Below are 24,926 nucleotides of genomic sequence, written 5' to 3' on the forward strand. Positions count from 1 at the left end.
TAAATGCATGAACCAATGCTCACATACAGTCTACGATGGGGCAGAAAGCCTGAGAAACAACTGCCACCATGCTTGTGCTCCTGAAAAATGCCTTTGAATGCTGCTGTCATGATTTGGTATGAAGAGCAAAGGAGAAAGAGATAAAATCAAATATTTATGTGAGGCATTGGAAACCAAGGTGATCAATAAAAAAACTTTTTCTTCACGTTTTTTTCATCCCTTTTGTTTGTAATCTAGTAAACCAAGAAATCACTGTTATGCTGTTGAAACTACCCCTATATCCGGTTTTGTGTGGGTTTATGCATGCGTGGTATGGTGTTTGTGTGACATGGGAAAAGTCATACATTTGTAAAATTTAATGGTGGGAGTGGGGGAAGTTTCACTCATGGAACTCAAGATGGCTGACAAACCAAACACTTGACAACCAGCAGTAGATATTAACCAACAGAGAAACATGAAACAGTTTTCAGATTGTGTAGAAAATACAGCCTGGTACTGATGAGGGTAGCAGTAAAAAAAAAAAAAAAAAAAACCACCAAGAAAACAACAAACAAAAAAACAAAAAGAAAAAAGAAACTGGAGACAGTACAAAGAAATTACGGGGAGCAGAAAAGGTAGCATTAAAAAAAAAAAAAATCATTCAAACACTGAGGCACAAAAATCTAAACAAAACACACGATGAATACAACAGCCAACACTTTGACTCTACCATTAAAATTGTGCTGCCTTTCAATTCTAAGAGTAGAAGAAACGTTATGACAAAATACTTCACAGCTAGAAAGTAGGAGGTCAGCAACAAAGATTACCACATCATCATCCTTCCTACAGTTGATACCTGCGCATTCTAATCCACCCTCTATCCCCCCACTCTTCCCCTCTAGAAACCCACACATCAGGAGTCATCTCCTACCCTTGATAGACACATTTAAATGTCAGACGAGGTTGGGGAAAAAAAAAAAAAAAAAAGCTGCCAGGAACACCAAAACCTTTCCTGTTGGTGCCTACCCAAAATATAGTGGATATTTTGCTTTTCTGCCTTGTCGGTACAAACAGGTGTCCACCCATGCACACTCTGCTTGCTCCAGCAAATCATGCCAAGCAGAACAAGTCCCCTATACATAGATCTAGAAAGTGATGTGTTCATATTTCAGTACATATTGCAAACAGAACATGACCAAGTCCCAAACATTAACCCCCTCTTCCCCCACATGCCCCTGTGGTTGGGTGTGGACAGGTGTTGAGGCCAGGTTTGCACGGGTGTTGAGACCAGGTGAGGACAACTGCTGAGGCCAGGTGTGGGTCAAGCAGCTGTGTGGCCCAGTGTGGCTGCCCCTTAGTAGTAATTCCTGTAGCGACCCTCCGGTTCTCTTCCCCTACGGGACTGCTGATAGCCATCATCATACTGCAACACGTCAGGAACAACCACCCTCAGCTCTCTTCCTCCTCTCCAATCACTCACTCTCTCTTCCTCTCTCTTATTATACAAATGAAGAGGCACACACCCCCACACACACACACACAAAATGACACACACACATTTGCACACCCCCACACACACACACATTTGCACACTTGAAGTTGAATAACTAACATCCAGCTCAAACAATAACAACCCCCTCCCCCTACAAACACACACACAAACAACTTTGCAAGTGCACAAAATGAACATCGAGCTAACGACACAATATCAAGGCAGGCAGACAGAAAGGCCCAAGAACACCCGGTGCAGAACAGCTGACGGAGAGAACTCAAGACCATGAAGCACACCTGGGGCACCATTCAGACACTGGCCCAAAACAGCCAAAGAATGCCGGTTCTTTGTTGCTGCCCAACACGCCACAGGGCATAACGGGCACAAAGAAAGCAAGCAAGTCATCTTCTTCATCGTTCATGGGCTGCGACTTGACGTTCACTCACTCATGCACATGCATGACTGGGCTTTTACATGCATGACTGTTTTTTCCTTGCCAGAAAGGCAGCAATACTCCGTTTTCAGAGGCAGCAAGCAAGAAATGAAACAAGCCGGCCATCATTAAAAGCCTCTGTGTGTAACAAATGCTCAATATTGATCGTTTCTTCCACAAGAGAAGGATGATCTGAAGCGCTACAGTTTGTTTTCCGCAGAAAACCCATTTATCACTTCTGTCAATGAAGTCTCAAGATCTAAGCCAGGGTTCGTCATTAACATTTTTTCACATGAGCGCCTGCGCTCTAGTTTCAGAATTTTGATGAGCGCAAACTGAAAACTAAGAGCGCACACTAAAAACTTCTTCTTTTCGCCATCCCCTTCACCGTCAGCCTTCCTTTTTGGGATCAAATATTTCAGTATTTTGATTTTGCACGGCCGCGAAATCGATCGTGTGCTCCACTTTTCTACTCTTCAAGTCTGAAGAGCGCTCTTTTGCATAGCCTCCCCTGATTCACTAGGCCTACTTCCGGTTGAACTAACAAAACGTAAACAGACGGCTTTCAAACTTCGGTAAATGCAAAACGTTCGCGCTTTTGACTCTTGTTTGTGATGGACAATGGAATAACAATTTAGATACAGTAGTGTATGCTTCTGTCTTTTCAAAATCAAGAGCGCAAGCGCTCTGAGTCAAGGAATTTTCCAGAGCGCAATTTGTTTTTTCAGAGCGTTCCGCTCAGCGCTCCCGTTAGTGACGAACCCTGTAAGCATAATATCTGATCCAATTTTTTTTTCTTTTCCGGTGCATTTAGCACTGCTGTGTCTTCCACGTACAATGTGCTCTGTCAATAACACAAGTAGTGTGTGAACACGCACACACAATCACACACACTCATACACACACACATAGCCACACACACACACACACACACTCACCCGCTGGTACTGGTCGATGTCTCTCCTTTGTGGCTGTCGGTCCCTCCACCCGGCGTCCCCGTAGCCTCCCTGAAGGGAGGGCCGTCCACTTCTTCCACCCCCGTAGTTCCTGTCGGGGCCCCCTCCGCCGTGCCTCCTCCCGTAGCTGTCCTCCCTGTAGGTCTGGTAGCTGTCGTAGTCGGACACGGTGGGCAGGGGTCGGTATGCTCCTGGCTGCTGGCGCGACTGGTTCGAGTCGTAGGCCTTCTGCTGCTGGGACATGTTGCGGCCCCACGCACTGCCGCCGCCACCGCTGCGGTTGTTGTTGCTGCTGCTGTTGCTACTGCTCATAGAAAAGTGGTGGTCTTGTTGTTGGGGGTTGTGGAATGTGGATGGTTGGTGTGGTGTGTGTGTGTGTGTGTGTGTGTGTGTGTGTGTGTGTGTGTGTGTGTGTGTGTGGTGTGTGTGTGTGTGTGTGTGGGGGGGTATGGGAGGGGGTAAGGGGGGGTGTAAGGTGTGTGGTGTGTGTAGTGTGTGTGTGTGTTGTGTGTGTGTGTGTGTGTGTGTGTGTGTGTGTGTGTGTGTGTGTGTGTGTGTGTGTGTGTGTGTGTGTTGTGTGTGTGTGTGTGGTGCGTGTGTGGTGCGTGTGTGGTGTGTGTGTGTGTGTGTGTGTGTGTGTGTGTGTGTGTGTGTGTGGTGCGTGTGTTGTGTGTGTGTGTGTGTGTGGTGTGTGTGTGTGTTTGTCAATGTGATTGAGTGTGTGTGTGTGCGTGCAAGTGGGTGTGAAGCAACTGTGTGTTTCACTGACCTGCGTGTGTGTGTGTGTGTGTGTGTGTGTATGTGATTGAGTGTGTGTGTGTGTGTGTGTGTGTGTGTGTGATTGAGTGTGTGTGTGTGTGTGTGTGTGTGTGTGTATGATTGAGTGTGTGTGTGTGTGTGTGTATGTGATTGAGTGTGTGTGTGTGTGTTGTGTTGTGTGCGTGTACATGTGAGTGTGAATCCAGTGTGTGTCTGACTGACCTGTAGCTGCTGCTGCTGCTGCTGCCCTGTCCCCACTGATTGCCGCCATACTGCTGCTGTCCTCCTGAACCCGACACACACACACCTCACATCACACACACATTAACACCCACACCCACACTATTTATCATTATCATCACAAGTGACTACTTTTTTTTTTTTAGGGGGGGATTCAGTGGATCTCCATGACTGATTTGTGATTCTCTACGATGACACACACAAAAAATACAAGCAAACACACAAACATACATACATGCGTACACACAGAGAGAAATTCTCTTGTCTCACATATATACACATACCCACACAGACACACAGTGACACATACAAGCACATGGACACACACACACACACACACATACACACGCACAAACACACACACACACACAAGCACATACATGCACGTACACACACACACACACAGAGTGAGACACACACACACACACGCATGTGCATGCACATACACACTCACACACATTGTGTCATAACTATGTACAAACACACACACACAGAGCGACACACACACACACACACATACATGCATGCACATACACACACACACACACACACATCGTATCATAACTATGTACACACACACACACACAGAGCGACACACACACACAAGCATGCACATACACACACACACACACACATCGTGTCATAACTATGTACACACACACACACACATACATGCATGCACATACACACACACACACTCACACACATCGTGTCATAACTATGTACACACACACACACACAAACACAAAGAAAACCACAGGGAATGACTTACGGCTGGATGGAACACACACACACACGCATGTGCATGCACATACACACTCACACACATCGTATCATAACTATGTACACACACACACACACAGAGCGACACACACACACACACACACACACATGCATGCACATACACACACACACACACATCGTGTCATAACTATGTACACACACACACACACACACATACATGCATGCACATACACACACACACACTCACACACATCGTGTCATAACTATGTATACACACACACACACACACAAACACAAAGAAAACCACAGGGAATGACTCACGGCTGGGTGGAACAAAGGACGGCCTCATGCTCTGTGAGGACATGACAAACCCCTGACCATGCATCCCGGTCGTGTTCCTGGACAAACAACAGTCAGTTTCAGTTTCAGTTTCAGTAGCTCAAGGAGGCGTCACTGCGTTCGGACAAACCCATATACGCTACACCACATCTGCCAAGCAGATGCCTGAAGTCAGTGCACTCACACATATGTACGTCAGGTCATTACACCTCATTTCAATGCAAACATTTTACATGCATGCCATGTCTTAATGCCTCATTTGAATGAAAACATTTGATATCCACTTGTAAGTACGGTTATTATACCTCCTTTGACTCAGGTCATAATACCTCATTTGAATAGAAAAAAACAACAACAAAAAACCCACACTCACAAGTCTGATCATTATACCTCATCTGAATGGGAACATTTTACGTAAACTTCAGATCATTTTACCTAACTGGTACAAAACATCTTATATTCTTCTTCTTCTTCTGTGTTCATGGGCTGCAACTCCCACGTTCACTTGTATGTACACGAGTGGGCTTTTATGAGAATGACCATTTTCACCCTGCCATGTAGGCAGCCATACTCCGCTTTCTGGGGTGTGCATGCTGGGTATGTTCTTCTGTTTCCATAACCCACCGACGCTGACATGGATTACAGGATCTTTAAGGTGCGTATTTGATCTTCTGCTTGCGTATATACACAAAGGGGGTTCAGGCACTAGCAAGTCTGCATATATGTTGAATTGGGAGATCGTAAAAATCTCCACCCTTTACCGACCAGGCGCCTTCACCGAGATCTGAACATGGGACCCTCAGATTGAAAGTCCAATGCTTTAACCACTCGGATATTGCACCCGCCAAACATCTTGTATAAAAGTCAGGTCATTATACCTCATGTGAGTGGAAACATTTTACATTCACATATAGGTCAGGTCATTGAACCTTATCTGACTGGATATATTTTACATTCACATACAGGTCAGGTCACTGAACCTCATCTGATTGGATATATTTTACATTCACATACAGGTCAGATCATTATATATCTCATTCGATTGGAAACATCTTACATTTGCATATATGTCATCTTATTAATGATAATTATGTACATTTTTTATTGCACCCTTTCTCCCTAAGAGCTCAGGGCCCTTTAAATGAAAGAAAAAACTTTCAAATTCAAATCACATAAATCATTCATGACCACTCTTTCTCAAAACCTCCTCTGCCACCCTCTCTCCTCCTCCAACTCTTCATGCATCAAACGTGGGGCTGAAATGGATGGTATTGGAGAAGAAGGAAGCTGAGAGTGTGCATGGATAGGTTTTAAAAAGATGAGTTTTTAGCGAAGAGCGGAAAGCAGAGATAGAATCACAGATATGATGATGAAGGTTGTTCCAGATATTATACCTCATTTCAATGGGAACATTTCATATTTATATAGTAAACATTTTACATTTACATATCAGTCAGCTCATTATACCTTATTTGAATGGAAACATTTCACATCGGTCAGCTCATAATACCTCAATTGAATGGAAATATTTTGCATTCACATATAGGTCAAGTCATTATAACTCATTTCAATGGTAATATTTTACATTTACATACAGGTCAGGTAATTATACCTCATTTTAATAGAAACATTCTATATTTACATATAGGTCAGCTCATTATACCTCATTTGAACGGAAATATTTTACATTCACAAATAGGTCAGGTCATTTTCATTTGAATGGAAACATTTTACATTCACAAAAAGGTCAGCTCATAATACCTCATTTGAATGGAAACATTTTACATTATCACACAGATCAGGTTATCTCATTTGAAATGAATGGAACATTTTACATTGACATGTAGATCAGGTCATTGTACTTCATTTGAAAGGGTACATTCTATCTCTCTCTTTTGTCTTGGCAACAATTTATCCCCCCCCCCCCCCCCCCCCCCCCAAGCCCTCTCCATTTCTGTCTCATGGTTTCCAATACGTTCATGATAAGAACCAGATTTGCACGACCATCAAGTGGTCTGAGCATTGGACTTTCAAAGTGAAGGTCCCAGGTTCAAATCCCAGCTATTCCAAGTGAGTTACGGATGGAGATCTTCATATAACCCTGGTCAACAAATGTGCAGACCTGCTAGTGTAAGAACCTCCTTCATGTAACAACTCATGTGGAACATCAAATAAACACATAAAGATCCCAGAATCCATGTCAGTGCTCGATGGGTTATGGAAACACAAACATACCCAGCATAAACACCCTCATATATACGATTAAGATTGCCTGAACAGCAGGTAAAAACGTTCACACACCTAAAACCCCACTTGTACATGCGAGTCAACATGGGAGTTGTAGCCCATGAACGAAGAAAGAAGAAAAAAAAACAAAAACAAAAAAAACCAAGTTGAGAATCGAACCAGTGGCATTACCTGATCATGCGAATGGCGGTGGAGACATCGGCATTCTGGCGGTACCCACTCTGTGGCTGGAAGCCAAGCTGAGGACGGTAGGGCTGGTTGGGGTACTTCTTGTCAAAGTCTTCCGGCTTCAGCGTGCGTGCCGGGAACCTGACAGTCAGTCAACACAGTGCAGTTAGAATGGGATCAGTCAACACATTTCAGAAAGAACCAACACTATACAGTCAGGATGGGATCAGTCATCACATTCAGAAAGAACCAACACAATACAGTCAGGATGAGATCAGTCATCACATTTCAGAAAGAATCATCACATTTCAGAAAGAACCAACACTATACAGTCAGGATGGGATCAGTCATCACATTCAGTAAGAACCAACACTATACAGTTAGGATGGGATCAGTCACCACATTTCAGAAAGAATCATCACATTTCAGAAAGAACCAACACTATACAGTTAGGATGGGATCAGTCACCACATTCAGAAAGAACCAACACTATACAGTTAGGATGGGATCAGTCATCACATTCAGAAAGAACCAACACTATACAGTTAGGATGGGATCAGTCATCACATTCAGAAAGAACCAACACAATCCAGTCAGGATGAGATCAGTCATCACATTTCAGAAAGAATCATCACATTTCAGAAAGAACCAACACTATACAGTCAGGATGGGAGCAGTCATCACATTTCAGAAAGAACCAACACTGTACAGTCAGGATGGGAGCAGTCATCACATTCAGAAAGAACCAACACTGTACAGTCAGGATGGGAGCAGTCATCACATTTCAGAAAGAACCAACACTATACAGTCAGGATGGGAGCAGTCAACACATTCAGAAAGAACCAACACAATACAGTCAGGATGAGATCAGTCATCACATTCAGAAAGAACCAACACTATACAGTTAGGATGGGAGCAGTCACAACATTCAGAAAGAACCAACACAATCCAGTCAGGATGGGAGCAGTCATCACATTTCAGAAAGAACCAACACTATACAGTCAGGATGGGATCAGTCAACACATTTCAGAAAGAACCAACACTGTACAGTCAGGATGGGAGCAGTCATCACATTCAGAAAGAACCAACACTGTACATTCAGGATGGGATCAGTCATCACATTCAGAAAGAACCAACACAATCCAGTTAGGATGCGAACAGTCATCACATTCAGAAAAAAACCAACACTGTACAGTCAGGATGGGATCAGTCACAACATTCAGAAAGAACCAACACAATCCAGTCAGGATGAGATCAGTCATCACATTTCAGAAAGAACCAACACTGTACAGTCAGGATGAGATCAGTCATCACATTTCAGAAAGAACCAACACTGTACAGTCAGGATAAGATCAGTCATCACATTCAGAAAGAACCAACACAATCCAGTCAGGATGGGAACAGTCATCACATTTCAGAAAGAACCAACACAATCCAGTTAGGATGGGATCAGTCATCACATTCAGAAAGAACCAACACAATCCAGTCAGGATGGGAACAGTCATCACATTTCAGAAAGAACCAACACAATCCAGTCAGGATGGGATCAGTCATCACATTCAGAAAGAACCAACACAATCCAGTTAGGATGGGAACAGTCATCACATTCAGAAAAAACCCAACACTGTACAGTCAGGATGGGATCAGTCATCACATTTCAGAAAAAACCCAACACTGTACAGTCAGGATGGGAGCAGTCATCACATTCAGAAAGAACCAACACTGTACAGTCAGGATGGGAGCAGTCATCACATTTCAGAAAGAACCAACACTATACAGTCAGGATGGGAGCAGTCAACACATTTCAGAAAGAACCAACACTGTACAGTCAGGATGAGATCAGTCATCACATTTCAGAAAGAATCATCACATTTCAGAAAGAACCAACACTATACAGTCAGGATGGGAGCAGTCATCACATTCAGAAAGAACCAACACAATCCAGTCAGGATGAGATCAGTCATCACATTTCAGAAAGAACCAACACTGTACAGTCAGGATGAGATCAGTCATCACATTTCAGAAAGAACCAACACTGTACAGTCAGGATAAGATCAGTCATCACATTCAGAAAGAACCAACACAATCCAGTCAGGATGGGAACAGTCATCACATTTCAGAAAGAACCAACACTATACAGTTAGGATGGGATCAGTCAACACATTCAGAAAGAACCAACACAATACAGTCAGGATGAGATCAGTCATCACATTTCAGAAAGAACCAACACTGTACAGTCAGGATGAGATCAGTCATCACATTTCAGAAAGAACCAACACTGTACAGTCAGGATGAGATCAGTCATCACATTCAGAAAGAACCAACACAATCCAGTCAGGATGAGATCAGTCATCACATTTCAGAAAGAACCAACACTGTACAGTCAGGATGAGATCAGTCATCACATTTCAGAAAGAACCAACACTGTACAGTCAGGATAAGATCAGTCATCACATTCAGAAAGAACCAACACAATCCAGTCAGGATGGGATCAGTCATCACATTTCAGAAAGAACCAACACTATACAGTTAGGATGGGATCAGTCAACACATTCAGAAAGAACCAACACAATCCAGTTAGGATGGGATCAGTCATCACATTCAGAAAGAACCAACACAATACAGTCAGGATGAGATCAGTCATCACATTTCAGAAAGAACCAACACTATACAGTTAGGATGGGATCAGTCATCACATTCAGAAAGAACCAACACTGTACAGTCAGGATGGGATCAGTCATCACATTCAGAAAGAACCAACACTATACAGTCAGGATGGGATCAGTCATCACATTTCAGAAAGAACCAACACAATCCAGTTAGGATGGGATCAGTCATCACATTTCAGAAAGAACCAACACTATACAGTTAGGATGGGATCAGTCATCACATTCAGAAAGAACCAACACAATCCAGTTAGGATGGGATCAGTCATCACATTCAGAAAGAACCAACACTATACAGTCAGGATGGGAGCAGTCAACACATTTCAGAAAGAACCAACACTGTACAGTCAGGATAAGATCAGTCATCACATTCAGAAAGAACCAACACAATCCAGTCAGGATGGGATCAGTCATCACATTCAGAAAAAAACCAACACTGTACAGTCAGGATGGGATCAGTCATCACATTCAGAAAGAACCAACACTATACAGTTAGGATGGGATCAGTCATCACATTCAGAAAGAACCAACACAATCCAGTTAGGATGGGATCAGTCATCACATTCAGAAAGAACCAACACAATCCAGTTAGGATGGGATCAGTCAACACACTCAGAAAGAACCAACGCAATACAGTCAGGATGAGATCAGTCATCACATTCAGAAAGAACCAACACTGTACAGTCAGGATGAGATCAGTCATCACATTCAGAAAGAACCAACACAATACAGTTAGGATGGGATCAGTCATCACATTCAGAAAGAACCAACACTATGCAGTTAGGATGGGAGCAGTCATCACATTCAGAAAGAATCATCACATTTCAGAAAGACCCAACACTATACAGTCAGGATGGGAGCAGTCATCACATTTCAGAAAGAACCAACACTGTACAGTCAGGATAAGATCAGTCATCACATTCAGAAAGAACCAACACAATCCAGTCAGGATGGGATCAGTCATCACATTTCAGAAAAAACCCAACACTGTACAGTCAGGATGGGATCAGTCATCACATTCAGAAAGAACCAACACAATCCAGTCAGGATGGGAGCAGTCAACACATTCAGAAAAAAACAACACTGTACAGTCACGATGGGATCAGTCATCACATTTCAGAAAAAAACCAACACTGTACAGTCACGATGGGATCAGTCATCACATTTCAGAAAAAAACCAACACTGTACAGTCAGGATGGGATCAGTCATCACATTTCAGAAAGAACCAACACTATACATTCAGGATGGGATCAGTCATCACATTCAGAAAGAACCAACACTGTACAGTCAGGATGGGATCAGTCATCACATTCAGAAAGAACCAACACTATACATTCAGGATGGGATCAGTCATCACATTCAGAAAGAACCAACACTGTACAGTCAGGATGGGATCAGTCATCACATTCAGAAAGAACCAACACAATCCAGACAGGATGGGATCAGTCATCACATTTCAGACAGGATGGAATGAGCCAGTGAGACAAAAGAAAACAAAATCAAAACTGAAAAGCCATCTCTTTTTCCCCATAAAATAATCAAAAGCCATGAATATAATTCAAACAACAACAAAAAATATATGCACATGTTTTAGTAAGTATTTGAGTGCCCAAGTACATGATGAATTTGTGTGCCTGTACATTTGTGAACAGAATTAAATGCATGTGTGTGTGTGGGTGAGTGCATACATTGTGTCTTTGTTAAATTATGAAAACAGGACCATCAAAACAATTTTTTGTTTTTGACGTGATGAAAATGTGCTCTGAAATCTTATGAAGCACGATGTGACCAATGTTACACAAACCATACCACAGCATAATATGCAGCACTGTAAGCAGTTTGGTATGTTATCTCCTATCTGTTTTCACTAACATTCACAAGCAGAACTAATTTAACTTTCAGTATAACCACACACACACGCACACGTTTTTAAGTTTGCAAGCACACAATCATACATTCACACACTGAACAAACACAAACATACACATACACACACAAACACTAACAGGCAACCAGTTACTGTCCACAGGCAATACTCACTTGGCTCCTGGCAACACCCTGGCCTTGAACAAGAAACCAGGCTCAAACAGTGGGTCATGGAACTGTACACTGCACACAAAAAACACCAAAGGCTTTGCTCACATCAACATCAACACACTCTGATTTACTTCAACATAGACCCTTCAGTTTGAATCACTTTAAACACCAACACAGACACTGAAGTCTGATTCACTTCAACATAGACCCTTCAGTTTGAATCACTTTAAACACCAACACAGACATTGAAGTCTGATTCACTTCAACATAGACCCTTCAGTTTGAATCACTTTAAACACCAATACAGACATTGAAGTCTGATTCACTTCAACATAGACCCTTCAGTTTGAATCACTTTAAACACCAATACAGACACTGAAGTCTGATTCACTTCAACATAGACCCTTCGGTTTGAATCACTTTAAACACCAATACAGACATTGAAGTCTGATTCACTTCAACATAGACCCTTCGGTTTGAATCACTTTAAACACCAACACAGACACTGAAGTCTGATTCACTTCAATATAGATCCTGCAGTTTGAATCACTTTAAACACCAACACAGACACTGCAGTCTGATTCACTCCAACATAGATCCTGCAGTTTGAATTACTTTAAACACCAACACAGACACTGAAGTCTGATTCACTTCAATATAGATCCTGCAGTTTGAATCACTTTAAACACCAACACAGACACTGCAGTCTGATTCACTCCAACATAGATCCTGCAGTTTGAATCACTTTAACCATCAACACAGACACTGCAGTCTGATTCACTTCAACATAGATCCTGCAGTTTGAATCACTTTAACCATCAACACAGACACTGCAGTCTGATTCACTCCAACATAGATCCTGCAGTTTGAATCACTTTAAACACCAACACAGACATTGAAGTCTGATTCACTTCAACATAGATCCTGCAGTTTGAATCACTTTAAACACCAACACAGACATTGAAGTCTGATTCACTTCAACATAGATCCTGCAGTTTGAATCACTTTAAACATCAACACAGACACTGCAGTCTGATTCACTTCAACACAGACCCTTCGGTTTGAAACACTTTAAACACCAACACAGACATTGAAGTCTGATTCACTTCAACACAGACCCTTCAGTTTGAATCACTTTAAACACCAACACAGACACTGCAGTCTGATTAACTCCAACATAGATCCTGCAGTTTGAATCACTTTAAACATCAACACAGACACTGCAGTCTGATTCACTCCAACATAGATCCTGCAGTTTGAATCACTTTAAACATCAACACAGACACTGCAGTCTGATTAACTCCAACATAGATCCTGCAGTTTGAATCACTTTAAACATCAACACAGACACTGCAGTCTAATTCACTCCAACACACTGGCTACATACATACTGACAAGGCACACATTCTGGTCAGATTTGGCTGAGAATATGCAACTGTCAATACATCTTTATCAAACCCATTAGAAATCATGTGATAAACATAGATTATTGTACTGTATTGTATTGTACTATATTGTATGCAATTTAATCAGTTCAAGAATATGGCTAATCCAAACTATTCTGCTATAATAAAGAAAAGAAAAGAAAAAGAAAGGAAAATAAGGAAATTCTTAGGCTTTGTTCTTGTTGCTGATTTGTTTAGCTGTTTTTTTGTTTTTGTTTTTGTTTTTTTACACTGTTCCATCTCAGACATCACTTCAAAGGCATAACTCTCATCCCAAATCCTGCCAAAACAGCATTCTACAAGACAGTCAATATTTGTATTTGTATACAAATATTGACTGTCAATTGACTACAAATACTGAACTGAGACATTCTACAAGACAGTCAATATTAACAATCAATTAAAGCTAAAACAGTCAATGGTGGCATCCAATGAAAGTCAAAAGTCTATTAAGTCAAAACAGTCAATAAGACAAAATATTCTACATCAACATTCCATAAATGTGAATACAGTCATTATTATAATATTAACTTTCAATTAAAAGTAAAATATTAACTTTCAATTAAAAGTAAGAACAGTCAATAAAGTCAAAACGGTCAACAGATGTCAAAACAGTCAAACTCAAAACACAAAAAAGTGAAACAATTAGTAGAAGTTAAAAAAGTCAACAGAAGCCAAAACAGTCAACAGAAGTCAAAACATTTGATAAAAGCCAAATCAGTCTATACTGATTATTCAGTCCAAACAGTCAATACTGACATTCAATAAAAGTTGTAACAGCAAAAGTCAAAACAGTCAGAACAGACACTCCGTAACAGACAAAACAGAGTCAAAGCAGTTCAATAATGATATTCAATAAAAGTAAAACGTTAGCGAAGTTGAAACAGCGACAAGAAGTCAGAACATCCAAACCAGTCACGGTCCTCCAACGACTCACCAGATGGTCTGGTTGTTGGTCAGATCAGGGAGAGCTTCCAGGGGAGAGAACATCACCCTGAAACACCAAACACACACTGAACACCCACCAACAACCATGTGGAACAACACACACACACACACAAACTGAATACCCCAAACAACATGATTACCATTCAAACCTATTTTTCTCTCCTCAATCTGAATGCCTAAACCTCAGGGGATAAGTGTGCCGGAACCTGTTAGACAGATATGTGAATGAACACAATCCATCAGAGAACTGTAGTAGCCACTATGCTGGACAAATGTGGTCATTATTCTGCTTTTTTTTTGGCCATTCATAATAAGCTCGGGCGCAATAGCTGAGTGGTTAAAGCGTTGGACTTTCAATCTGAGGGACCTGGGTTCGAATCACGGTGCGGGCGCCTGGTGGGTAAAGGGTGGAGATTTTTACGATCTCCAAGGTCAACATATGTGCAGACCTGCTAGTGCCTGAACCCCCTTTGTGTGTAAACGCATGCAGAAGATCAAATACGCACGTTAAAGATCCTGTAATCCATGTCAGCTTTCGGTGGGTTATGGAAGCAAGAACATACCCAGCATGCACACCCCCAAAAGCGGAGTATGGCTGCCTACATGGCGGGGTAAAAACGGTCATGTACGTAAAAGCCCACTCATGTACATGCGGGTGAACGTGGGAGTTGCAGCCCATGAACGCAGAAGAAGAAGAGAAGAATAACAAGCTCAATCCATTACTCAGCCATATATCATATATATCATAAAAACAATGTTGTCACTCACAATATATCTGATGTACCTATCTTGCATCACTAACTATTCTGCATCTCTAAACTAAAGGATTTTTGTTGTTGATATATTAAATACATAATGCATCTCATGTGTTCTGGCATTCAAGTGCATTATGGTTCTAAAAAGTCCAAAAATTGAAAAATAAAAATCTGTTGTTCCTTCCAACTTAACCACCACCTCCATAACCTTTTGAACTTCTCTGACAGATGTCTTAAAAATCATGGGAGATGCATAAACTAATACAACAGTTCTCTTTTTTACTACAGGGATGGATTACTTGGGAGAGAACACCTGCACGATTTGACACAAATATGCTCACTCACTAACTCTTGCTTGCACACACACAAACACTGTTGTCCTAAAAATTTAGAGAGATTTATCATGCACAACAGTAAATACTTCAAACTTTGAAAGGTGTTGAATATCTTGGAGGGAACACACACACACACACACACACACACACACACAGCAAGCAACTGACTGAACACCCCAGTTGACAGTCTTACCCTCCAGTCTCCACACGACAGCTGTCACACCACGCTTTTCCACCCATGCCCTCAGTGTAGCCCGTTTCAATCTGGATGGCCTGCAAGGAAATGTACTGTTACATCACTGTGGGTGTCCCATCACATGTGTCTGCGTCTAATGTGCATACATGCCATGTGGTTGATGGTGTGTGTGTATGTGTGTGTGTGTGTGTGTGTAGAGAAGTGAATGGGCATGTGCACAAATGTATGTGTTCGTGTGTGTGTGTGTGTGTGTGTGTGTGTGTGTGGGGGGGGTGGATGTGTTTATATCGTGTATGTGTTTGTGTGTGTGCGCATCTGGAAAACAAAATAAAAATGAAGCCAAATGTCTGAAAAATTCAACAACACAAATATGTGCCTCTCTCTTTTGAAAAGAGTGGCAATTACTGTATCATGTCTCCAGGACTCAACCACCCCAACCCCCCTCACCCCTATCAAACAAGGCAACCTTCACGCAACCAAGAGGTAAGCCGTATCAACTTCAAGGGCTTTTTGACTGAGGTCAGTCAACTCGCCTTATCAATCAGTGCTGTGCCAGTTTCAAAAGACAACAATCCACACAAAGTGGCCTTCACCCCATGATTAATTTGGTTACAAGTATTATCCCCTTTTCTTATAACTATAGTCGTTTACTCCTCACAGGCAGGGGTCAAAGAGATGTGACCACAAAAAGTTCCATACTTTTTTCCAGACATTTCTTTTTTGAGTCGACGGAAAATGCTCCATACCAAACGCAAAGCTTAACTAAACCAAAAATTCATCTGCTTTAACCTCTGATGAAAGATATTGGCAGATATCCTGGTGTCAATGTTTAATTTTCATCACAATTTGTTTCTTTTTTTAATCGCACAAAGCCCTTTGTTGATTGGTACTGGCCAAGGGATTAAATAGATTCGAAGGCTTTTCCTCCAGACCCTGAGTGGCAAACATTTTTCAAGACTTTCCAGCCAAGACTTTTTCAGCCCTGCAAACGGTTCTTTCATCCCCCCCTCCCCCTCCACCCAAGACATTTTCAGCCTTGGAAAAATGGTTCCCTCATTTTCCTCAAAACTTTTCCAGACTTCCATGACTGTATGAACCCAGCATGCGTTTTTATCATCTGTTCACCACAACTGGACAAGGTGATTTATTCAGGCATGCGTTCGTTCATTCCAACACTCTGTCTGTCCATTCAGGCGACACAAATCCGTTCGCTCTGTTCACCTGGTCCTTGGACTGAGGTCCTCCCCCCTCATACAGGCCCTCAAAGAAACTGTACCCTGGGTGGCTGGAACCCAGGAACAGCTTGTCTGCACCGAGCACGTTCCGCTTTCCTGTGGAGCAATGAGAAGCAAAGTCATACAATCCTGTATCTGAAGGAAAATGTTGGAGTATTAAGTCGGAACTGGGAGAGAGAGACAGAGGCAGAGAAAGAGGGAGAATGAGAAAGTGAACTCAGAATGCAAAACTTCATTTCTTAAAGACTGGGATTTTAGGCATAGAGAGACAAGACAAGACAGTTTACTGAACTGGGCCATTTGCCCATGTCAAAGGGAACAGTGGGGTAAGGACGAAAATCAGACGAAAGAAAACAGCGTACATTGCATGCCGAGGGTTTTGAATTTCATTATCCATCCATGTAGCATGATCTGAACTGGAATGTCTTATTCATACAGACAGGCATAGAGAGACAAGACAGAAGAAAGAGAGACAGAGAGAAGACAGAGAGACAGGGAGAGAGAGAGAGGGACCGAGAGAAAGAAAGAGAGAAACAGAAAGAGAATGGCTATAATATGACAGGGTAAAAACAAAAAAAACTACCCCAAAATCCAACAGCTCAGACACGCAAAAAACACAACCCAGTCATAGATGTAAGTGAATATGGCAGAAGCAGTCAAAGGACGGGATAATAACAACCAACAACAAACACCACCACTTAACGTCTACCTCTGTGTGACCGCTTACTTCCTCATCAAGATCAGGGCTGACCACTTACTTTCTTCCTCATCAAGATCAGGGCAGACCACTTACCTTCTTCCTCATCAAGATCAGGGCAGACCACTTACTTCCTCATCAAGATCAGGGCAGACTACTTACTTTCTTCCTCAGTGAGATCAGCACAGACCACTTACTTTCTTCCTCAGCGAGATCAAGGTAGACCACTTACTTTCTTCCTCAGTGAGATCAGGGCAGACCACTTACCTTCTTCCTCATCAAGATCAGGGCAGACCACTTACTTTCTTCCTCAGTGAGATCAGCGCAGACCACTTACTTTCTTCCTCATCATGATCAGGACTGACCACTTACTTCCTCATCAAGATCAGGGCAGATCACTTACTTTCTTCATCAGTAAGATCAGGGCAGACCACTTACTTTCTTCCTCAGTGAGATCAGGGCAGACCACTTACTTTCTTCCTCAGTGAGATCAGGACCACTTACTTTCTTCCTTAGTGAGATCAGGGCAGACCACTTACTTTCTTCCTCAGTGAGATCAGCGCAGACCACTTACTTTCTTCCTCAGTGAGATCAGGGCAGACCACTTACTTTCTTCCTCAGTGAGATCAGGGTAGACCATTTATTTTCTTCCTCAGCAAAATCAAGGTAGACCACTTACTTCCTCATCAAGATCAGGGCAGATCACTTACTTTCTTCATCAGTAAGATCAGGGCAGACCACTTACTTTCTTCCTCATCATGATCAGGGCAAATCACTTACTTTCTTCATCAGTAAGATCAGGGCAGACCACTTACTTTCTTCCTCAGTGAGATCAGGGCAGACCACTTACTTTCTTCCTCAGTGAGATCAGGGCGGACCACTTACTTTCTTCCTTAGTGAGATCAGGGCAGACCACTTACTTTCTTCCTCAGTGAGACAGGGTAGACCATTTACTTTCTTCCTCAGCAAAATCAAGGTGGACCACTTACTTTCTTCCTCAGTGAGATCAAGGTAGACCACTTACTTTCTTCCTCAGTGAGACAGGGTAGATCATTTACTTTCTTCCTCAGCAAAATCAAGGTGGACCACTTACTTTCTTCCTCAGTGAGATCAAGGTAGACCATTTACTTTCTTCCTCAGTGAGACAGGGTAGATCATTTACTTTCTTCCTCAGCAAAATCAAGGTGGACCACTTACTTTCTTCCTCAGTGAGATCAGGGTAGGCCATTTACTTTCTTCCTCAGCAAAATCAAGGTAGACCATTTACTTTCTTCCTCAGCAAAATCAAGGTAGACCACTTACTTTCTTCCTCAGTGAGATCAGGGCAGACCACTTACTTTCTTCCTCAGTGAGATCAGGGTAGACGGAGGTGAGGGCCTGATGAAGACGCTTCTCATCCACAAAGGGGAGTAATGCCACACCCTGCCAGGCGTACTTTTTGCCGTTCAGGTCAATCTTGAAGTTGGTGGGGTAGAAATCGATGATGGGCGATTGCTGTTAAAAAAAAAAAAAAGAAGAAAAAAGCGAGAGAAAGTTACGAACAATGTGATGGATTATAAAGAACTGGTGGCATGCACAAAGTATTCATGTCAATGCAACACAACAGAATGCAGACTTCGTGAATTAAAGATGTTTAAACCATAAACAAATAGTCGCGTCCAACTATGACCTTCAAAACAGCAGTGTAAGCAACTACTGTCCAGACTATGTGGACAAAAATTTGATTACTGTGGACAGTGGCTTTAGGACAAAAAAAAAAAAAAAAAAAGTCAGCGCTGGGATGGTCCCCAAAGGCCGGCCAGTCCTAACAGCTGCAACAACACTAAGAACCAATGCAGCCTCGCCTCTCCCCGTTTGAGGGTCACAGTCCTTCACAAAAGATTGAAGATGGAAATGAATTCCCACTGCAATGGAGAAACCACTGACCATACAGTTCTGACTTTCTGGTGGTGGCCCAACTGTGAGCTCATGTCAGTCACTGATATATGCTGAGCGTTGAGCCTAAATAAAAACAGACCAAAAAAAAGAATAAACACCCCCCCCCCAACCCCCCCCAAACCTGCAAGTACATGACTGAGGAAGAAGATGAGGATGAGAGGGGGGGTGGGGGAGGGTCACTCACCGGGTCGTACATGAGGATCTGCCAGGTGGGAGGCAGGTGCTTCTTGCTGGCGGCAGGGAACACGCTCATCAGCTGCTCCATGGGCTGGAACTGGGTACCACACATTGCGTTGTGTTGTGTAAAACTAGTGTCTGTATATTCTGTGCAGCTTAGTCAGGATTAAAAGGCTATGCCAGTCTTGAATAAAAAGCTAATATGTGTTTGCACATTTCTTATTTTTGCTGCTGTGTGCACATGACAAATGATCGGTATCTGGACAAGTCTGGCTCTTCCTTTTTTGAGGAAGTGTCTGGGTTTGTTCCAATGTACTTTTCATTTACTTGTGTGCTAGCTGAATCGGTAGCATAAGCAGCACTGACCTGAAGTTGTGTACCTTGTGAATGGAGAGAGTTACCACTCTTTACTATTTGTATAGAACTATAAATATGTTTTGTGCTGCTCTGCATTGTACTGGAAAGTACTGTGATATACTGTGATAAACTGTGTTGTACTTTGTACTGTATTTTTGTTTTTATACTATATCGTACTGCATTGTATTCTGAAGCGTATAGCACTGTACTGAACTGCATTATATATACTGTGTTGTACTGTTTTGCATTGTACTGCACTGTATTTCATTGCACTGTACTGAATTATATTGTACTTTACTGTGTTGTACTGTACTGTATTACACGGCGCTGTATTACGTAACACTGAACTGCAATGCAATGTGTGATATTGTATTGCATTGCACTGCATGAGGTAACTCAATCTACTATGAGAAATTCCTCGTTTTCAATGAGTAGCCTCACTGTTCAGATTAAAAAAATCCAACTCCTTGCAGATACCATCACTGCAAGGACAAAAAACTGTGCAATGCAACTATTTCTCACGTCAGCTAGAATTTCTGTAATCACAAACACTCACACACACACACACTCTCTCTCTCTGTGACATATCTTCACACAGAATCAAATGATACAATAACCATGCAAACTTACAGGTTTGGTGTTTCTCTCAAAGTCGTTGGGCAAATCACCAATGTTCACAAAATCGGAGGCGAAGGGAGCGTAGTGGTAAGGAAAGTACCACTTCCAGGAGGCACAACCCTGAGGGAATGAAAATATAATACAAAATGAATAGCATCTGAAAAAAAAAAAATGTACAGAGACAGGATAAAAGACTCAGACAGACAGAAAGAAGAAGAAGAAGAAAAAAAAAAAACAAAAACACCTCACAACCAGGCAACAAAAAAAAAGAAAAAAAAAACAAAAACAAAAAACAACAACAAAAAAACAACAACAAAAAAAAAAGAAAAAAAAAAAGAAAAAAAGAAGAAGAAAAAACACAACCATAAAAAGAAAACAAAACCAACCACCATTATTCTCTTTCTTTTTGTGTCCATCAGTATGGCAATATTTGCTGTTAATAAATAATGTACAACAACAAGTCTCTCTAAGCATGTGTCAGACTTCTTCCTGTGTTCAGATTCAGATTCTGAAATAATTTACAATGAACATCTGGCTACAGATTACAAAACTATGTTAGTTATGCTTTATATAGAAGAGACTGAATCAAATACCCCCAAAATGGAAAGCACAGATCGTCAAAATAGAAAACACAGATCCCCCTAAAAACACAGATCCCCCTAAAGAGAAAACACAGATCCCCCTAAAGAGAAAACACAGATCCCCCCAAAGAGAAAACACAGATCCCCCTAAAGAGAAAACACAGATCCCCCAAAGTAGAAAACACAGATCCCCCAAAGAGAGAACTGTGACCCCTCAAAGCGGTACACACCTGGTAATAATAGCGCAGAACCCAGCACAAGCCTCGGACGTAGTGACTGGCCTGCACACATGATACACTTGTATCATGAACTCTTCAGTCCAAAATTTAGTTGTCAAATACATTCATATGATCATATCTTTCCTTTTTTTTAATTTTTAAAAAAAAATCTATCTAAAACACCAGTGATGTGAAAATAGTAACAGCGATACTAAGTGATTGACTGGTTAATGACATCAAAGTAATAATAGTGATAGTAAGTGAAATGTAATTGTACTTTTAAGCATCTCTGAATGTCATAATATGTATACAGGAAAAGACAGAAAAAGACGAAGGCAGATAAAAAGTTCTGTTTTGACGACTCATCATTGATTATCAACTCGATTTATAATCAAGATCATCAACTCTCTTTTGACTGCCTTTTCAAATTCAACAGAAAACTATTACAATGACATTTGAATCTCACAAACATTCCATCAGTTTCCTCATCCTGTTTCATATCCTTTTATCAACTATCTAATCTGAATACCCATCTACAGAACTACAAATTTACCCAAACAATGCGCAAGCTGCTCTGTTGGTAAAGTATCATTCCATCTTTACAGGTAAGTAGATGCAAAATGAAAAACAGCACTACGACTGGCAACAACAGTATTCATAATTTTAACAGGAGCAATCGTTATCCCCCCCGACTCACCACTGTCCGTCTGAACTGGATGTCGTTCTCATCCACATCAAACTTCTGTGAGTAGTAACGGTTCTTCCATCCGTCTTCCCACAGCCTGATAACCCAGCATACAACACTTGGCATCAACACACAACACATCTCATCCACACATGACACAGCTCATCAACACACAACACATCTCATCCACACATGACACATCTCATCCACACATGACACATCTCATCAACACACAACACATCTCATCCACACATGACACAACTCATCAACACACAACACATCTCATCCACACATGACACAACTCATCAACACACAACACATCTCATCCACACATGACACAGCTCATCAACACACATCTCCTCATCAACACACAACACATCTCATCCACACATGACACAACTCATCAACACACAACACATCTAATCCACACATGACACAGCTCATCAACACACAACACATCACATGACACAACTCATCAACACACAACACATCTCATCCACACATGACACAGCTCATCAACACACAACACATCTCATCCACACATGACAAAACTCATCAACACACAACACATCTCATCCACACATGACACAGCTCAACATCATACAACACATCTAATCCACACATGACAAAACTCATACAACACATCTCATCCACACATGACACAACTCATCAACATACAACACATCTCATCCACACATGACACAACTCATCAACATACAACACATCTCATCCACACATGACACAACTCATCAACATACAAACACATCTCATCCACACATGACACAGCTCAACATCATACAACACATCTAATCCCACACATGACAAAACTCATACAACACATCTCATCCACACATGACACAACTCATCAACATACAAACACATCTCATCCACACATGACACAACTCATCAACACACAACACATCTCATCCACACATGACAACTCATCATACAACACATCACATCTACACATGACAAAACACATCATACAACACATCTCATCCACACTTGACACATCTCATCCACACATGACAACTCATCAACATACAGCCACATCTCACCAGCATACCACACATCTCATTAGCATACAACACACCTCACACACATACACACACACACATCAATAAGGAAGGTACAGCACAAACAAAACCACATATATCAGCAGGTTCATCAATAAATATGCACACACTCAAGGCCCGACTAAACGCGTCAGGTTATGCTACAGGTCAGGCACCTGCCCAGCAGAAATGGTGTAACACATGACGGGCGCAATAGCCGAGTGGTTAAAGCGTTGGACTGTCAATCTGAGGGTCCCGGGTTCGAATCACGGTGATGGCACCTGGTGGGTAAAGGGTGGGGATTTTTACGATCTCCCAGGTCAACATATGTGCAGACCTGCTAGTGCCTGAACCCCCTTCGTGTGTAAACGCATGCAGAAGATCAAATACGCACGTTAAAGATCCTGTAATCCATGTCAGCGTTCGGTGGGTTATGGAAACAAGAACATACCCAGCATGCACACCCCTGAAAACGGAGTATGGCTGCCTACATGGCGGGGTAAAAAAACGGTCATACACATAAAAGCCCACTCGGGCACATACGAGTGAATGCAGAAGAAGAAGAAGAAGGTGTAACACATGTATGGATCCATCCAAACACAGAGATGCCTCCATGACAACACAAAGTGAAACTCACCTGACATCATCTGGGGGCTCCTCGTCAGAATCGTCTCCCTTCTTGTTGCCGGTCTGGTTCATCAGCTGCTTCAGCTCCTGCCCTGGGGTCTGGTTGGGGGCGTTCTGCGAGGAGGTGCCCATGTTCTGTCTGCGCATCTCGTACGCTTGGTACCGCAGGCTGCCTGATGAGCCGCCCCCGTGACCCCCACGACCCCCTTGACCAATCGGCTGTAAGGATTTAAAAAAGAAAAAATAAAGTTACCAATCAACTAATGTTACCAATAAGCTGTTAGCATTGGAAAAACAAAAACAAAAAATGTTACCAATCTGGATTGTTATTTTCAAATGTTAAGAACCTGCTGTCAAGATTTTTTTTCAATGTTATAAATGTAACCAATCAGCTGTTTTAAAATTTCTTTTTATTATTATAAATATTACCAATCAGATTTTAGGATTTTATCAAATCATAAATGTTACAAATCAGCAATTACAATTTGAAAAAAAGAAGAAGAAAGAAACCAATCAGCTGGAAGGGAATTAAAACATTTGTTTCCCACAACCTTATATGTTTTTTGACACTAATACACGCGCAAAAAAACTCGTACAAGCACACACATAACAACACACAATACGTTATTTTCAACAGAAAATCAGCAGCCTGCTCCCAGCCCTCCCCATCGTCACAGAGGAAATCTGTTCTGTTCACCTAGCTCAGGACGTTTTGAACTGTATCCAGAAACTCAGGCTGAATGACCCCACATGAACGATACTGAAACATGATGACTGATCAAACTCCTCATATCCCATGTCTTCAACAAGTTCTTGAAGTTTCAGTAAGGAATCCTATCAGGTAGCGGTGTCTTCATCTCAGAAAAAGAAATGTAAAGCCACCACCGCACCACTGTTGATTAATGATTCGGTAACTTTCTCTACAGTTTACACAAGTTCTGAACACAGTATCAATTGTCTGCAACTGCTTTATTACAGAAAAATCTCATCTACTTCTT

At 41.8% G+C, this 24,926-nt stretch overlaps 1 protein-coding gene across 2 annotated transcripts in view; it reads right to left on the reverse strand.

Moving 5' to 3' along the window:
* Positions 1 to 1,189: 1,189 nt before the first annotated feature.
* The window catches only part of LOC143296064 (5'-3' exoribonuclease 2-like), a 52,362-nt gene continuing 28,625 nt past the window's right edge, over positions 1,190 to 24,926 (reverse strand). Inside the window, exons 18-32 of one of the 2 annotated variants that reach the window (XM_076607817.1) lie at positions 23,939 to 24,147; positions 22,259 to 22,343; positions 21,574 to 21,624; positions 20,775 to 20,882; positions 19,795 to 19,884; positions 19,010 to 19,166; positions 16,962 to 17,071; positions 15,738 to 15,817; positions 14,444 to 14,500; positions 12,065 to 12,133; positions 7,361 to 7,498; positions 4,925 to 5,001; positions 3,842 to 3,905; positions 2,843 to 3,164; positions 1,190 to 1,402 (exon numbers count right to left, since the gene is read on the reverse strand). In XM_076607817.1, coding sequence (XP_076463932.1) covers positions 1,334 to 1,402; positions 2,843 to 3,164; positions 3,842 to 3,905; positions 4,925 to 5,001; positions 7,361 to 7,498; positions 12,065 to 12,133; positions 14,444 to 14,500; positions 15,738 to 15,817; positions 16,962 to 17,071; positions 19,010 to 19,166; positions 19,795 to 19,884; positions 20,775 to 20,882; positions 21,574 to 21,624; positions 22,259 to 22,343; positions 23,939 to 24,147 — 1,686 coding nt within the window. In that variant the 3' untranslated portion in view covers positions 1,190 to 1,333. Of the gene's footprint in view, positions 1,403 to 2,842; positions 3,168 to 3,841; positions 3,906 to 4,924; positions 5,002 to 7,360; positions 7,499 to 12,064; positions 12,134 to 14,443; positions 14,501 to 15,737; positions 15,818 to 16,961; positions 17,072 to 19,009; positions 19,167 to 19,794; positions 19,885 to 20,774; positions 20,883 to 21,573; positions 21,625 to 22,258; positions 22,344 to 23,938; positions 24,148 to 24,926 lie in introns of both variants that reach the window. The other variant, XM_076607816.1, reaches the window with a different exon arrangement.

This window comes from Babylonia areolata, chromosome 21, assembly GCF_041734735.1.
Source record: "Babylonia areolata isolate BAREFJ2019XMU chromosome 21, ASM4173473v1, whole genome shotgun sequence".
NCBI lineage: Eukaryota > Metazoa > Mollusca > Gastropoda > Neogastropoda > Buccinidae > Babylonia > Babylonia areolata.